The 17,701-nt window shown below is 42.4% G+C and overlaps 1 protein-coding gene across 1 annotated transcript; it reads right to left on the bottom strand.

Moving 5' to 3' along the window:
• Positions 1 to 459: 459 nt before the first annotated feature.
• NOBOX (NOBOX oogenesis homeobox) lies at positions 460 to 17,699 on the bottom strand. The gene is made up of 9 exons (XM_076332920.1): positions 17,654 to 17,699; positions 14,196 to 14,891; positions 13,675 to 13,781; positions 12,994 to 13,112; positions 11,930 to 12,063; positions 4,392 to 4,662; positions 3,493 to 3,830; positions 1,279 to 1,626; positions 460 to 692 (listed from the first exon to the last, which is right to left on the bottom strand). The coding sequence occupies exons 1-9, from the start codon at positions 17,697 to 17,699 to the stop codon at positions 667 to 669; spliced, it is 2,085 nt and encodes a 694-aa protein (XP_076189035.1). The 3' UTR covers positions 460 to 666.
• Positions 17,700 to 17,701: the final 2 nt, after the last annotated feature.

The raw sequence follows: 17,701 nt of genomic DNA, 5'->3' as shown, positions 1-17,701 counted from the left end.
TCCTCAGATATTCAAACCCATCTACAATTCAAACAGGATGCTAAACCAATTAATAACTGATAGAGATCTGGTTACACTGCTGGCATTTATAGTTACGGTTTTGCTGCCATTTATTGTTATAGTTTTATATTGAAAATTAAAAAAAAAAAAAAAATGTAATTCAGGGCTAGCAAACGCCATGGACTTCCCATCACACTTCTTGCACTATCTGGAGTCCCTAAAATTAGGTGTAGTTGCTGGAGTTCCTCCCCCTGTTTTGCATGCGTCTTATTCTTCCTGGGCTCTCTTCCCACATATTCCAGGACACCAGCCATACCTTCTGACTCTTTCATGATCTGGAATTTTCCACCTACCTGTGGGACTCTGGTGCCTGTATCAGCTCTTTCCTGTCTGTGAGCTCCTCAAGATTAGAATTCATTAAGAAGAATAAAGTCAGGAGATTTGCAAAAAACACAGACCAGAAGCTTTTATTGATTGAAATTTCCCTGCTTCTTTCCTCAGCGGGAAACTAATCATAGCAACAAGAAAAAAAACACAACCCAAAAAAAGAAACAAAAAAGCGCTTCTGTTGCAAATGCTATTCTTCTCGTCTTTTTGTCTCTTCTTATTTTGCAGTTTAAAATGGTAATGTTTCCTCTTCCTTTGTTTTTTTCTCAAAGTGCAGCATCAGTCATTAGTGTCGTCTTTAATATCTGAAGAAAAAACAAACAGATTCATAAGAAAACGTGATCTCACGTGACACAGAATAACTTGAATTTTTTCAAATGTTTTATATTTCAAAATTGGACATACACACCCAAACAATATTTAAGGCATAGGACACCTTTCAACAAATCTAGAGTAAGGTAATTTTGTTTCCAAAATAGAAGTCTGAAAATGGAAATCCAAATAGAAAGCTCTCCCTTCCCCTTCCCCTCTTCTTGTTCAGGAAGTTCTGCCTTGAAGAGAGGTGTATATGCCTCTGGAAATCTTACAAATAATCACTCCTGTGTAGCCATTCAGCTCACAACAGACGATGTCTGACAGAGGACAGAACTTTGCCATCTATTTTACTGACCTGTAAGTCCCCATTTCTAAAAATAGGTGAATCTAAGAACTAGATATAGGATAATGGGACCCATCGTGGACAGCAACCCAGGGGAAAAAAAAAGTTACATTCCCATTCATGCCACAGTTTTGATCCTGGATTCAGAGGAGCTACTACTGTCTTGGAACTCTTTCTTTATCCCCCCCTTCTCAAAAAAAAAACCAACCCAAAAGAGCTGGCCTTTCAGTTACCAACAATAGTCTCTCCTTTCTTGCTGCTACTCTCTACTTCCTCTCTTTCAGCGAGCGATGTCAACTCTGGCTCTGTTTTGTGGTTCTGGTCTGTACTCTGGTCTGGTGGTGTGACTCCCTTTTGCTTTCCAGTATGTGGCATGGATCCCAGTGTTGTTCCGTTGGGCGCTTGAAGAAAATATGGAGAGGAGGGCAGGCAAGGCGGCTGAGTGTAAGAAATCTGCTCTGTGAAGTACTGTCCTCCTGTTGTGCTAGAAAATGGCATTTGTGAGCGCAACTGGTTCGAGAATGGAGCTCCCTGCATGTAGAAATCATTCCAGGGCACAGCTTGATAGGTATTGATGCCTGCTGAGGAAAAAGCAAGCAAGAAAGGACAGAGTAATGAAAATAAGGAAAGCAGGATTAAAACCATGTATATGTAAAAATGTGTATGTTGTGCTTAAGAGAGCATGCTCAGTGCAAATACAGTATTACAGTTATGCCTTCACGGTTACTGCAGTAGAGCAGACATCACACACATATGAAGGTTAACTTTGTTGTTTACATTGCAGTGTGTTTATCCAGAACATAGTTATTAGGAGGAAAAACTTAAGAAGTTCATAGCATTGTTATAATCTAAAAACCATGATGCCACTTCAGCACAGATCCTGAGTGTATGTAATGATATTAGACACACACACACACTCCCAATTTTTTTTCCTCCACTCCTATTTTCCAAGTTAGCTCTGCAAAGCATAAGCTGGATGCTTAATCTTCACCTTCATTTATTAAGGCTGCAATCCAGGAAGCAGGAATGTTTTTTAATTAATATCTATAATTGAACTAAACTGCTCGCTTGCTTACATGCTGAAGTAAGAATGACGGGTGTGTCTACACTGACAGATTGGTTCCCTTCCCACTGCACTTCTGGAAGCCCAGGCCCTGGTCATCCACACTGCGTAACAGCCACAGCATCCCTTCCTTGAACAGAAGTATGGAATAAGAGACCATCAACTCTGCCTCTGTTCCTTCAACAATCCTCCAACTTTATCAGTCCTAACAAGGCTTGCACCTTTACACATCCCTTTATGCTCGCACGACATGCCCCAAGGCATGCAGCACACACTTCTGGCATCACGCTATAAAAATATTAATTTGGTTGCTGGGACACAGCCCTCTCATTACTTCTGGCACTTCAAACTGAAAAACCACAGAAAATAAGAATGATGCCCTACAACCAGAGAGGAGAACCAGGCCAAGTGTGCTAGATAGCATGGGTGCTGCCAACCTGTTCTGGAGAATGTTAGCCATGAACAGCGTGAACATGAGCCAGCTTGCACCCATCGGCCTGTGAGTAAGACTTCTCTCTCTGACAAGGTCCACAAAAACGGTACAAAAACAGGAGCAGCATCTGTGGTCTGAAAACTCTATTCTCTTATGTGATAAGAACAGAGATGTATTTTTTAGACTGTGAGCTTAATTCAACAAACCTGACAGTCCAAAGAAATAAACTGCAATAGTTTATCTTTTGGTTGTACTTGGGCTTGAACGACTTCAAAATACAAATCCCTGACACAAAACAAGGAGACTGACAATGCTATTTTTACCTAGTTACTTTTTAGAAAATTATGCTGAAGTGCTTTAATCTAAGTGGTGTTGCAAATTCATGTCAGAAAAAGAAAAAGAAAGAAGCTATATCCACACTCTGTTGGCCCCTGTCTCTCACTCTCTTCTTTTGCACTACCCTAAGATCCGTAACATTCTTTCAAAATGGTTTCTGCAGAAGCCCAGCAGAGTTAGAAGCCTGTTTTTCTTGCTGTCTCCAACTATTCCATTTGCTCTGGCACCTTTTTCACTTTGCACCCTTGACCCCCACCCACATACACCGAAGGCATGTTAGTTTGCACAACAGTACACTCCTGAACAAAAAAAGTTAGCTCTCCATAACAGACAAAACCGTTGCACTACCTGTCATATTCACATAACACTCTCTCTGACATGCAGCTTATGTAGTAACTTTTGATTCCAATCATTGCGTTACTCAGCACTTTAAAAAAAGTATACAAGGAAATTATAAAAAAAAAAGATGGGCAGCCTATATATATTTGTGCATGTATATGCATATTCCTTCTTTCTGTCACAGTTATCAGTAAAACCACTGCTCATCCTGAATGCTTCAGGGTATTGTTCCGTTACTCCAGAGGAGCGGGATGCCAAAAGATTTCAGAAATTTACCCGAGTTTCCACTTGGCTGCTGTAACAAGAGCTGTCCCCCCATGTGGTTTTGTACGTAGCCTTGTGTGGCTCCTGCTGCCCCATAGGTTACAACTCCACTGTTACCAGGTAAGGCGAGGAAAGCTGTATGGGACTCCGTGGGTGGTGTAGGAGTGAGGCGGACACTGGAGAGCACATTGCTGGTCAGGTGACCCGGCAGATGGTGGAACTGGGAGAGCTGGTGCTGCTGGGGATATTGGGGCAGCTGATAAATTCCACCCTGGCTGCTGTACGTGGTCTCTAGGTTGCCTGCCGACTCCAGCTGCTCAGGGTAATTGCATGAAACTGGTGAACTCAAACTGCAGAGAGCAAGGAGAGAGGCAATTCAGAGATTAAAGTAGGGTCAACAGCTACAGCAACCTGTACAATAAACAATTGTTTTATCTTCCCTTTGACAGCCGCTCCAACCCTTCCTCCCAAATGCCAGGCACAGGACAAGAGTAACAGAAACTACTCGAGCCAAGTGCTTTCACAGCAGGTTTCTTTAACAATGCGCACTAGTGGGGATTACCTTTCCTTCAGTTCTTCCCACTCTCCAAAGCACACCCCAAAGCACACCCACCCTCTCTCAAGGATTCCTTTTCACTGTGCTTCTGAACCCCACATTCACTTCACAGGCATGCAATTCTGAAAGCACTCTGATTAAAGGTATCACTTTTCTGACAGCAGGTGCCCTGTCCTACTACACACATTATACACTTTTTCATACTCCATTTAAAGGACATTCTCACTCCCACGTCTAACTTCTCATTTCTGCTCCCACCTATTTCCTTGTCCCATGTCCCACCTTCACCCTCCCAAGGCTTCTCTCAGGGTTCACTTTTTTCATCTCCCTCAGAGACAATCTCATCTGTTCCTACCCTTGATTCTGGATGCTGTAAGTGAAGGCCTCCCTGGAGCCATTTTCCTGACTGGACAAGCTGCATTCACTGTTGCGAGTGTCCAGCATCAAAGGAACAATATGACTCTGGGGGTTGAAGGACAGACTGAGAGGTAGGCTGGCCCTGCGGATGGGTGGAGGGCTGGGAAGACTAGGGAAGCACTCCGTTCTGCTGGAACTGAAGTTGACTTGTGGTAATGCCTTTGTCTGAACTGCTTCACAAGATGCCACCATTCCTGCCACTGAAGAGACTGTGAATAAAAAGAGAGACTGTCATAGTATGCTGTCATACTGAAAATTAAAAGGAGCAAGCAGAGGAAATGACAAGAGCGGCAGAACAAAAAAGCAAGATGCTGGTGAAAGACTGGAGGTTAACTGATGGGAATAAAAGTAAGTAAGTACCAGCATTGCTGCTGGGAAGCAAAAGGGAGTAGTAGCAAGCTCTCTGGAGCAGAGGATGATGTTTATTGGTTAAATAAAATTACCTTCATAATTTCAGTCTCTGCATACTGGATTTATTCAGCTCTCAAGAAGGCAGCCAAATGAAGCAAAGTACTTCCTGGAAAAAGGCCAGGAACAATCCCCCAGCCATCTTCCATCTCTACTGTCCTCTGGGAAGAGTGTGCTGCACAGATTACCCTTTTGAAAAATTTAACTGTGGTTTGAGAGAAACAAAAGTGTGCCTTTAGAGATCCACTGTCTAGGCCATTTTTTAACCAAATTTTCACTCCTGGTTTGGCCTCTGATGAGTCATGGCAAAAAATAAAAAATGCAGAGATGTCAGCTGAAGGGCCTTGGGTAAAAAAAGCTGGGAGATGGAAAAGGAAACCAACACCATTTGGTTGCTAGAATCTTGTTTGGTGACCTGTCTCCTCAGTCACTGCTGGAAAAGGAGAGAGGAACAGTTTCCTACACAACAGCCTCTGTGGAAAGAGGACAATATAGGAAATGAAAAGGTCAGAATCATGTATGCTGGTGATCCAGAGTAACAAGTAACACAGAAGTTCAAGAAGCTTGCATATAGTGCAAGAGAACAAGATTCTCTTTTATTATGCCAAATAGCAAATGATTTCTCTCTTGAGAAGTGTAACCATCAGGTGTGCATGACAATTTGGAAATGACTTTTCAAGTCTAGCTGGGCCGAACCAGCACACGGATGAGGCAGATATGAGAACATATCACTGACTGTTCAGGTAAAGTTGGTGTACTCCCGCACATTGCAAAGCATTCAGGGAAAGCTAGTAGCATGGACAGTTTACAGCTGTACTTCACCCTTGCAGGCATACAGCGTAACATCAAATGAACTCTACCAGGTGTGAATCAAAGGCCTTAAAGATAAAACCTAAACATAAAGCTGCCACAGCAAGCATGAGCTACCTTTAGAGAATTTTGGTATGCATGCCCAGAGAGCTGATAAGGAGATTCCATTTCAACACCTTGCAGAACCATTTCTCAGATTCCCCAGTGTGCTGTGCAATTGTGCCTATCTTACTGCATCTTCCCACATTCAATTTTTTTCAACGTCTGCAACTATGGAAAGAAGGAGTCCTGACGTTTCAATGAAAACTTGAATAGCTCTGATTTTGGGCTTATTTAGAAAACTAGAGCAAAATCTAGAATGGTGTCTCTAAAGCATTCACATGCCCAGGCAATTCTCAGTGGTTTATTTTTTCTATTTGAACATACTACTTCTACATGTCAGGCAGCATCTATGATGCACCTGTCACATTCCTGTTTTTTGACACAGCACAGATCTAGTCCCACACAACAGAGCACTAGTCAAGACAACATTTAGTTTCCTCGCAAGTCAAAATGGCTTAGCCAGAAATGAAGCTGAAGATCTCTTCTGATTTTTTAAAACCTTCATTTGCACTGCTTTTCCTAACCATTCTGTCCCAGAATGTAGCAGTTCACCCAAACATTATGAAACAGCAGCCATACGGGGCACAACTTACCTGAAAAACAGTCTATATCCTGATAAAGCTTCAGCTCAATAATGACAGTAGCATTAGCTATTCTGCAGATGGCCTTAGTCTTGCTCAGGATGAATAAAAGCAGTGTTAACAACATAGCCCAGGAAATCCCTTCTAAACCCACTTTCACACCTACTAAGAATTAAGTTCCGGTTTTGCAAATATTTGCAACACTTTGTGCAGATAATCTTTGTGGATCGTAGCAACAGGACCCACAGGCAACGAGATCGCGAAGACAGCACACACAGCCTCCAAAGAGCTGGTTCAGCCTTTTCTAAAGCTTCCTCTACTTCTCAGTCCTTTCAAAGAAAGACGCTGAATTTGTATCTTCTGAATAAAGCCACAAACGCAGTAAGAAGAAACAATTCCCACAGAAGTAATATCTGCTAAATCTGACACTATATTTACAGAAGTTCCAGCATCTTGTTCAATGATGAATTCTGATCACTGGCTTGAGATAATGCTTACATTTTACAATTCTGTTGCTCTTCCTGACATTGATGTAGAGACAGATATCCTCAGAAGGCTTTCCAGTGAACATGGAAATGTAACAATAGGATTTTTTGTTTATCACTTCCACTATTTCTGGGTTTTCAGTCCATGAGATAACCTTGGGAATTTCTGGAAAGCAATTTAATAATTTGCAGCTTCAGATCTCTGAACCAGTCCTGGCGCTACACTTGTCTTAACTCAAGAATGGCTATTCTAAGTCTTCAGCTACACAGCTGTCTTTCCCCCTACTATAGCTGCTTCCTCGACATCCTAGCAGAGTTAAGAGACCCATTCTTTAATGCAAATAGCTTCCAATGAATGGGACAGAGTCTTAAGTTAACAAAAATGGATGTGTATATTTCTACCAGGATGACTATGATTTCAGTCCTTCACCAGTCTTTGGAGGGATTTTCAGTCCTCCCTCTCTGTCTTGAAGGAGACAGAGGCCTATTCTAGAGAGGTGTCCGTGAACTTATAACAGGGCATGGTTTCAACTATGGTTTGAAGTGTGAAAACATGGTTTTCAAATGTTCTAGGAAGCTGCTTTCACTGTTGTTAACAGACCAGATCATGTGCTCAAGATTTGTTACCTGAGTGACACCTATCTGCATCGGAGCCCTTCCTCTTGACATCAGCCATACATGACTTTCTTAGTCAAGCACTTATTATGTTGACTCCAAAAGGCCTTGGCATGAGATGCCTGCAATGATTCAGGCAGTAACTATGCAGCTGTTTGCAGACTGTTTGGGAGGCTGGAGACCATGATTGTAACTGTTTAACGTTGTTGGGCACAACGCAGCTGATGTTGTTTACAGGCTGAGAAACCAGTCTAACTTCATACGGTCTACTTGCTAGGGCTGCTTTCTCAAGCATCAAATCAAGTTCAGCAAAAGGCTCTATTACTATGAGTCTCTATGTCATACGCTATCCAATCCAGTTTCTTTTAATGAAACATGCCTGTGTAATTGCAGCATTTACTGGAACATTAAGAGCCATCACAAAGCTTTTCACCGATACACCTTCTTGAAATTATGAGAAAACACATCTTTCTTGTAAATGACAAGTAAAGTCTCAAATGACTTTTGAAAGTAGACAAAATATTAATCAAACTTAGGAGCAACGGTATCCTTCATTTAATGGACTGAAGATCAGTAAACCAACTTCGATCTCTAACTGCATTGTTTGGAGAAGTGTGTCAGTCTGATCCCTTTCTGGATTTTCAGTGCGCCAGAACCTACCACTTGTTTAAAAGGTATGACTCTTGGTTGCCGTGTCAGCTACACATCATCAGCTTTAAAGTAATTTGATTAAAAGCCAGAATCCTATAAGTGAAATCATTAGAGCTTGTCATTTATTTACTGTTCTTTGACAGATCATGTCCAATTTCATCCAATTGCTCCCAGGACTTCCATTAGAATCCCTTCTCTGCCACTGAATAATCATCCTGCTATTTGCATAAGAGATACCAGCATAGGCTGGGCTCCTGACATGTGTCCTCAGCAAGACAGCCACGTGAAACAGAGTATTTCCTGCAAAAGCACCAGTGGGGCAGAAAAATCTCCTCCCACAAACCAGAGGCATAGAAAGTAACTTTTCTTTCTAAAGGGTCAACTCTAAAGAAAACATAAGCCGGTGTTTTAAGTCAATGAATCACAGATATATATTCGTAAGAATCTCAGACAAACAAGAAAAACTTCAAATAACTGCAAATGTCAAAAAAAACTCCATTAATTTAAAGCAAGCTATGTGTCTAGCAAAAGTAATAAGAAAACAATTCTAAGATCAAAGCAAGCTCAAGATTGAATTTTTGAAGCACAAAAGGCTCTTATGGCTAATATCAAAATCAGAAGCCGTAACTGCCAGCAAGGTAGAGTACATCACAAATACAACTTGCTGGCATTTTTAATCAGCTTGTTTGGAGAACTGTACAAAATAGTGGGACATAAAAAAAAACCAAACACAAACCAACAGAGAGTCAGAACTACTAGCTAGAGGAAGTAAAGACAATGGCAAAGGTGGCACTGAACACTCTCCAAAGGTGTCGGGTAAAAGACTGTAATGTTCTCATGCACTTAAGTCATTTGCTTGTCATGCCAAAAGTGGTTAAACACACTGCTAACAAGGAAAGCAGCTGAATAGCCACTCCCATTAGGCCACAGTCTGTGGGTACAAACTGCACCAATGCGCACAGGTCACAGATTATTTTGCTGAAGCCTGCCATGAGCTGTTTCCACGAGGGCCACTTTTACTAAGCAATTGTTTTTGTCTTGTAAATTGATGACCTTTTTATTCATTTGTTCCCTCTTTTATTTTGCTTCTGTTACTTTGGATTTTACCCTATCCAAGTTTTATCTCCTCCATTTTCTGAGATACTGTAATAAAGAAAATAGGTGGACCCTGAATGGCCCTATTTATTGACAAGCTTTTTTTCTGAACAAGGAGGCTGAATGAATTCAAAAGTCGCATTGTCTTTCATTTTTCTTCCGTTTCGTTTTCTGCTTTCATTCTTAAAGAGAAAAGTCTGCCTACACAATGCTAGATAACAGAAAAAACCAAGTTTCATTCCCCATGGTGGTGTTATCCTGCATCTAGTAAGGCAAAACTGTGACTGAAGCTTTTCCTGCGATTATGCCGTACAGATCTCTCTTCTATAAGGACTCTCTACACCTAGGAACAGTCTTTTTCCTCAGAGGGAGCACTAACTTAGGTCTCCGCTCTGCCCAGATGCCAATTTTCCCATGACTTGTAGGAACGTAATTTTTTAAGACTTCCACCTTCCATCAATTTTTATTAAACAAATTTGGAGGGCAGGGTGGGTTTCATAAACAAAGTGAGTGTGTGGCTCATTACGTACACCATACTCCTCCCTTCCCTCAGGAAACCAGGTTAAAAACCAATCATCAAACATCACAGTTTGTGTGCATTAGCAAAGCATGCCTCTTTTCTGCAAAGTGATTTAGAAAAGGTACATTTTTCCAAACAGATCGGTATCTGGAAAGTATTTACCAGCCTTAGGTGACACAAATAGATTTCATTACTTCTTGCCCAGCATGATTTAAAGAGAACAAAGGGAAGCTTGTTCCCTCACATAGATGTAGCAGAATGAAGTACATTCTCATCTTCACACGTCTTTAACACTGAAGATACAGGGGTTTCAGACAAGCAAAGGAAGCATGTGTTTCATAAAAGCCAGATGCATACACAGTAAATGCAACAGGTGGCAGTCAGCACCAAGTTCAAAGGATTCAAGGAGTAAAAACCCAGCTATCTTTATCACTCATTTTCTCACATACCCAGTCCACTCTCGGGGACATTCACTTGCCCTTTTTCTTCCTTACACATTGTACAAAGAATTCAGACGGGACATTTCTTTCCTATCAGAAAGACTGCTTGTGTTTTCCATATGGAGAATTGCATCCCAGCGTGCAGATTCCCCAGAAAGAAATTGCTCAATACAGACAGATGACAAGATCACATCCCTGAATGAAACTTTATTTCTCTAACAAATACACTCTCTCTTGACTGAATAGCATGTCTGCAGATGTACTTTAGGAACCAGGAGAGTTCTGAATACAAGTGTAAAAATACAAGGATGTTTGGTTTGTTTCTTGTAAATTAATCATTTTGCAAAATCTTGGTCTTTATCTAATTAAATACTGGACTCAACAGACTGCACTACTTCATCATTCTGGGAAGCACTGAATTATTCAAACACTGACCATATTTACTCTGCTGCAAGTGGAAAAACTGGAACTAACTGAATTACAGTCATATTGGTTAAACAGCTCATAGAATTGACTAAAGTAGTCCTTGCCTTGAGACTATGACAGGCAAATTTAAATGACAGAAGTGCTAAATTATGGTATCAAGAAAGTATCTCAATTAAGTACTTTTAGCATACATATCTATTTATTAGTATTCTAAGCTTATTGATACAATCTTATAGTTGCTTTCTACAGTGCCAAAATCCTTTTAAGGTATCAGCACTATTAAAAAAACATTAATGTCTTTGGGTCATTATTAGAAAATCACTTGCACAGAACTGCCCTTAATACTGATAACCCTGTATATTTAGAATACAATGAGGGGGCAGAAATGATGGCATGAAATTCAAAAGAATTAATGACACTGGGAAGCAAGAAAATACACACAACAGTACCACATGTCAGCACATCTATTGATTGGGATATCTGTTCCTAAGTGGTGAAGTCCTCATCACTTTGGAAATATTTTCAAGTTGTGCCAACTTGGAAACATAAAAATATATAGGAAATGCTTTAGGGAACATTCCTGACTCTAGGGAATGCTCCGATACTCCACACATGAATAGACAATTCAACAAATCCTCTCTTTCAGTTCAGGTAGAAAACTGGTCCAACAGCACACCCCACTGACTTCCAACAACACTGCAAAAGCAATTAAATTAAGCTGTATGCTTAAGAACTCAGCTAGTCTCACTCCCTCAAGGTCTTGCACAAAATGGAAAATTGCACTGGCTGGAGAAGTCAAGGAACCTCCTCTGGAGATTTAAAGGTATGGAGTACCTGAGGGAGGCTCTACAACCCCAACAGTTTATACAATGCACATTCCTCACACAGCTCTGCAGGTTGTACACAGACTGCAGGTTGTAGCCAGAACATTACAATCTAAACCAGAATATGAGATGTGTGTATCTGCCATGAAGAGCAAAATAACCAGAATAATACTTTCATCATCATTCAGAGAAGCAGTACCAGTGTCAAACAGCTATTACGGAAGAATGCCCCGATCACGTATCCTTATGAAGTCATATTCAGACTTCCTTGCTGGCTTGTGCTAGGACATGAATAAGGACTGCAAATTTGGCTCTGGCGTTAGCATGGAGGAACCACCGTGCTGGTACATAGCTGGTAGATACTCAACTAGCAGAGAGCTGTTAAACCTGGTGTTTGGACTTTTTGGACTGATGGCATAGGGCTCTCGCATGACCTTCCCTAAAGTGTTTGGGAACGTACCAGCACCAACAGCTAATGCTGCAGCTGTTCAAAATACTTGTGCTGATAGGGGGTCTCACCTGAGGAGGAGGCAAGTGGTGCAGGATGTCCACTGAGCAGGCTGGAGTAGTTCCCAGCTGTAGTGTCTACACCCAGCATGGCAGACTGGTCATGAGCAATGTCAGGCAATGGAGGCATGGGCAGAAGAGGTGCCCTGGAGGTATACACAAAGGGTATGAGCATGGACCAGAGGACAAGACAAGACATTACGACAAAGTATACACTCTTTTCACTATCCTACAATGGGCAAATCCTAGATCACTAGCAGGTGGAAAGGGCAAGCACTGGCTGACTTATGAGTGCAAGGAGAAACAGTGCAAGGGATGCTGTATCAACAGTATTTAGGGAAGCAGCCCAGGTCACTAGTGTGGAAAGGACAGGCAGCAGGGACAGTGCAATGAAATCAGTCAGGTGGTCTCCAATCTTTCACTTAATTTTTCTCTTTTCATTCTGTTTTCTCTGCAGGAAGACCCTTGCTCCAGATTGCCATAAACACCTCCCTGTGGAGACTAATGTCTTCCCTCGCTTACTCATTCACTGCCACTTGAAAGACCATCTATCCTCTCACATACTCCCTTCCCCCACTCCCCTATAAATGTCCCCTGCTCACCTATGAAAGATGCTAGCTTGTATTTCTTTGAAGAAGCCCATGACTTTGTAAGACTGATCTAAGCAAGCAGCATTTCCATTGCCAAGTGAAAATCCATGGAAATGGAAAGCAACGGTGGGAGAAGAACTGGGATAAAAGAATTCCCAAGTGCACACAAAGCACCTGGCCAATGCATTCTCAGACACTAAAACTGAAGGGGTGATTCCACAGACCTTTCCATCTCATCCCTTGCTCTCTACGTGACTTAAGCCAGAGCAATTTCAACAGTTTTATTTCAAAACAGTGCTACAGGTTAATCAAAAGCACTTTTAAGAGGGTCCACTACAATTTGCCCAGAAATCTGACAGGCTACCGAGGTCCAACTCAATGGTCAGCTCTCAGTAACTTAAATGTAAAGGGGAAATGGCAAAGTAAAATATTTAATTCATTAGGTATCTATTGTGGAGAAATGAGAAAACAGAGTAAGTCCCTCACCCATAACCATCTGACCCAAAGGGGACTGACAGAGCTGATGATGTTGGATATTTTTTGTTGCCTTTCACACGCAACTTCTCCGATTTCCGCCACTTTGCCCTGCGATTCTGAAACCAGACCTGATAAACGGAAAGACAGGATGCATTCAGAGAGGAAACCATCTACACATGGGAATACAGGCAACAAATCAGCAATGACTGCCTCCACACATCACCAGGTGAGGCCAGAAACCTTTCTTCCAGAGAAAGGAACCTCAAAGAAACCTTTCTTCCAGAGAATCTGCAAGATTCATTGCAAACAGAAAGAGAAGAATAACAGCAGAAAGATACCCCCAAACACCAGTTTCCTTTGTTGCCCATTATCTTCAAGATAAAAGAGATTAACTCCAATCTCCTTAGCCTCTTTTACCTACCCATTATGTGTCTCATCTTAGGAAATGGGAAGAGATGGAGTACACAACCACAGACTCCACTGCCATTTTGGGTGGGGTAGTTGGTTGTGCAGCGTCCATCCCTGTGAGCTCTCTTCCTTCTCTTGTCACCAGTGGCAGGTGCAGACTCTATCCCGTTACTCATGAGCTCCTCTTTCCTTCCTACTCAAGCTCCTCCTCCCTGCCCCAGTCCCGCTCCGTCAATTTTCTGCACAGAACTCAGTCAGCACTGTTACCCACACAGGCGTTACCATGATACGCTGTGGTGTGACACCAACCACAGCCGCGATCTCCCTCCTCTTCTCATTGTCGGGGTAGTGGTCTTCCTGGAACATCTTCTCCAACTCTTCTAGCTGCTCTAGAAATGATGTATTGTTCAAAGAGAGAGGGGGGGGGAGTATGTGATAAGAAAAAAAAAAACAAAACAAAAGAAACAAGACAGAGGAAAAACAAAACAGAACATTTTTTACTATACTTAGAAATACATGAACAACATAAAAGATTTTTTTTTAAAAGTAAACCACAAAAATAAACAAAAATCTTCTTCCACAGTAAAACAAAGAGCATCGCTAGCGATGCTTCAAATATAAGGCACTCAGCAACCTTTATTTGAAAAAGTCTTCACACATCTAACAATGTAGAATGCATTGCAGTACCAGTTAGAGAAGTTCAGCACCTCCATGCTGTGCCTTCAGTATGGTGAAGGAAAGAAACGTCAGCGCCATTGGCACTACAAGTGTCACTGTCTGCCAGTGGGTTCCCCGGTATCTACCTGCACTATAGAAGGTGCGTGACTTCTTCCTGACTGGTGGTAGAATTTCTGGATTCTCAAGTAACTCTTTTTTTCCCTTGGTCCCATCATGGCTACTTCTGGATTCCAGAACTGAAGACACCTTGTAGGACTGCTGAGCTGCAGCGTTGGCTGAAGTGCATTTGGATGATCGGCGAGTAGCTGGGCCACACACATCCTGCCTGCAGAGGTCCCCAGGGATTCCACTAGATGCTTTCTCAGCGCACATTCCACTTCTATCGTTACTTTTTTTCTTCTTTGCCTCCTTTTCAATCCCGTCAGAGTAATAGTTCTCACACTGTTCACGTGACCCTGACTGACCTGTGGGCTCCTGTGCAAATTCAACCACAGAAGATGTGGGCACAGCCTTCACGTCACTGAGGAAATTTGACAGCTGCCCACACACTGAGGCAAGGTCGAGCTGGCCATCAAGGGCTGCTGAGTCTTGGGTAGTTGACCCAGTTGCCTGCAGGGTGCAGTATCTCCCATCTTCCTCCACCTTCTTTACAGGGCTGATCCTATCTTCTGTTCCCAAGGTATCCTCAACTTCTTCCTTTATAGCTGTGCTTTGGAATGCAGATAGCACACTGCTCCCTGTACTATGCCCAGCGACAGCATCAGCATCTACCACAAAGTGCTCAGTATTCAGTGATGTGTCCTCCTTCTCATGCTTGCACTCTACAAGGAAAAAATGAAAAACAACACCCCCACACACACACTGTCTAAGCCAGATGTGCCTGGATGGCATGAGAAAAAGTGTGTGCCTGGATAGGAAGTTTCAGTTATGGGAGAAGGAAAACACTACACAATGAAACCCAGCAGTGAAAAGAACTAGAGAGTTCAAAATAAAGACAGTCACCAGGACAGAGTGCTGCTAGGAAAGCAACAGCAAAGAATGTGATATGGTCAATATGGAGATATTCGAACATCTGGGATGAGAAAAGCCTCATTTTGAGAATGAAGATGCCTGCAAAAACAACCAACTGTAAACTACAGGAAGAATTAATTCCAGACACAGATAATAAAGGGAAGGTTGCGGAATACAAATACAGTAGTGGGCAAACAGCACTGGGGATAACAAAGGCCTTTGGAATAAGGAACAGAACAAAAATCAATGACTTACCAAGACACTAAGTCTCACCTTATTAAAATGAGCAAAAGAAAAATACAAGCAAAATTCTGGTCTACTGTGTCAGCAGTGATTATCTGACAAATTACATCACTTTTTGATTTACAGAGGTTTCTGTTTCTTTCATACTCAAACTGGCCAAGCAAAACACAATTAATTGTACAAACTTCTAATAACTGCCTTAAATTAGTTTTCTGCAGCTTCAGCCACAACACTTATGAATAACACACTTACAAGATAGGTAATGAAATAGCCGGCTTGAGGACAAAAATCGGTGAAGAGTCTGACCAAGTTTAACAAAAAGCACAAACTGCATTACAATATGAGAGACTGAATAGTAGAAGACAGTCAGAAAGAACACAGCAAGAGAAATAATTAAAATAGGCAACAGAATAATAAGGAAGCATTATACTTTCCCAGCTGGCATATACATTTCCAAAAGAAGAAAACCCGCTGATTATCTCAGAATGTGTGAGTCTGTGTGATTTCTGCTCCTTAAAAAAAAAAAAAGGTGACTATTTCTTAAGAATAGAAAGTAGAATAATAAAACCAAAACCATATTATCTGCCTCTGTCTGGAAAGAGGAAAGTTTGAACAGACTGTTGGCAGCATTTCAGTTGTATGTGCCTACAGAGAAATGTGATTGTTTAATTTGGGGTGAAAAAGATCTAAAATAATCTCATTTCACTCTATCCTACTTTTGATATATATTAGTGCAATGCCAAAATAAAGGACTTGCTTTCTGCCTCAATGTTTATTTCTTAAACAATTGTTAATCAAGAAGGAACCCCACAACACCAGTCAGATGGGAGAGTCTTCATGGAAGTATGAGGGGACGCCAGGCTGCTTTCAAGACCTTCTAATTTGCTTTTTACAGGATTAAGAGAACTGAATTAGTTGCAGGGGAAAGAAACAGAAGCAGGAAACTATGCAACTATAATACTTTGATCTTGTTAAGCAGCAACAGTTTCCACTGCTGTTAAATGAGGTGAAATATCCTGATGAGGAGGGTCAAGAACTGAGCAAGGCAGAAGCTGGCTATGTTCTATATAATTCCTTTTTCCACCGTCCTCCTCACTGCCTCTGAGCTCGTCTTGCTCCTTATGTGAAAAAGCTAGTATTTTCACGTCATCCATTCTGTCACTCACCCTCTGCCTCAAATCAGGAATAGCATTTTCAGCTTAGTGCTTTGATTTGAGAAGGCTTTTTACTTATTTTTATGCAAACAGCAATATGTGCTTACATCACAAAATACATTTCAAAGTCTTGTGTATGTACCTTGTATCTGCAGCAGAGAAAGAGATTGACACCTGGGAGTTTTATATCACCTACAGGAATATTTCTCCAAGAGATGGTAAATTGCTGTCTCTATTTCTAAAACGTATAGCAAAGGCCTGACAACAACTTGGGATTGCCAAAGAAAAGACCAGAAATGAAAATAAAGTTTGGAGAGAAAGATAGGCCTTCATGGTAACAAATAGGGAGTTATCAAACCACTCCTTTCTCCCATCACTCATATGACAAGAGACTGAACATCATTTAGTCCCACTTTTAGTTAAACATAACCTTAAGCAGAAGGGATTTTAACTGACTGGGAACATCATACATAGAGAGTCTGGAACACCTGAGCTGCTGAAAGTGCATGAGCAGGAAGCAAAGTCCTCTTTTTCTTCTCATAACCACTTCCTTGGATGTTTCTTGGAACAAGGTAACCACTTGCACAATGACAGCAGGATTTTTAAGGTTCTTTGATGCATGTGGTACAAAGCAACCTGAACACACACAGGGAGAAGCATCAGCTTCAGGGGTCCACCCACGCAAGCTCAGACAATGAGGAGGAAAACTGGACAGTGGGTGAAGGTGTTAAGTGCCACCAGCCTAGAAACCCAGAGGCAGCAGAAACCCCTCAGTGAGATACGAAGGGAAGACCGCCTGCCCCCAACCCTCGCACCAGCTTGCCAGGTGCTTTTACAAGCCAGGTCACACGACGGCCATGCAGGCACCGGGCCGAGCCGCAGCCCATTGCCCAAAATCCCCCAAGGCACTCCGGGCAAAATGGCGGCTTGCCCCCAGGGGCAGGGTAACGCGGGGTCGCCTGCCCAAGGCGACGAGGGTAGGCAGGGGCTGATGGCTGCCGGCCCTCGCCGCCACAGCCCCCACGGCGGGCCCGCCGCACAGATAACAGCTTGGAGGAGGCGACAGGATCGTTATCCTCCACCGGGGCTGCTCATTAGGCTCATTGCCGGGTGCCTCCCCCCCGGTCATTAACGAAAGCCGGCGCCCCGGCCCCGCGGCGCGGCCCAGCCCTTACCCAGCCCTTTGGGCGCCCGCTCCTCCTCCGCGCCCGCCCCGTCCATGC

Source organism: Aptenodytes patagonicus, chromosome 1 (assembly GCF_965638725.1).
Source record: "Aptenodytes patagonicus chromosome 1, bAptPat1.pri.cur, whole genome shotgun sequence".
In the NCBI taxonomy this organism is placed as follows: Eukaryota; Metazoa; Chordata; class Aves; order Sphenisciformes; family Spheniscidae; genus Aptenodytes; species Aptenodytes patagonicus.
This window is presented reverse-complemented; position numbering and strand designations above follow the sequence as displayed.

Excerpts from the sequence above, each read along its gene's own strand:
- NOBOX (XM_076332920.1), bottom strand. The coding sequence starts at position 17,699 with ATGGACGGGGCGGGCGCGGAGGAGGAGCGGGCGCCCAAAGGGCTGG. Across the intron at positions 13,113-13,674 it reads TCACACCACAGCGTATCATG|GTCTGGTTTCAGAATCGCAG; the intron begins GTAACGCCTGTG and ends TCCGTTTATCAG. Across the intron at positions 12,064-12,993 it reads TTTGGGTCAGATGGTTATGG|GGCACCTCTTCTGCCCATGC; the intron begins GTGAGGGACTTA and ends GTATACCTCCAG.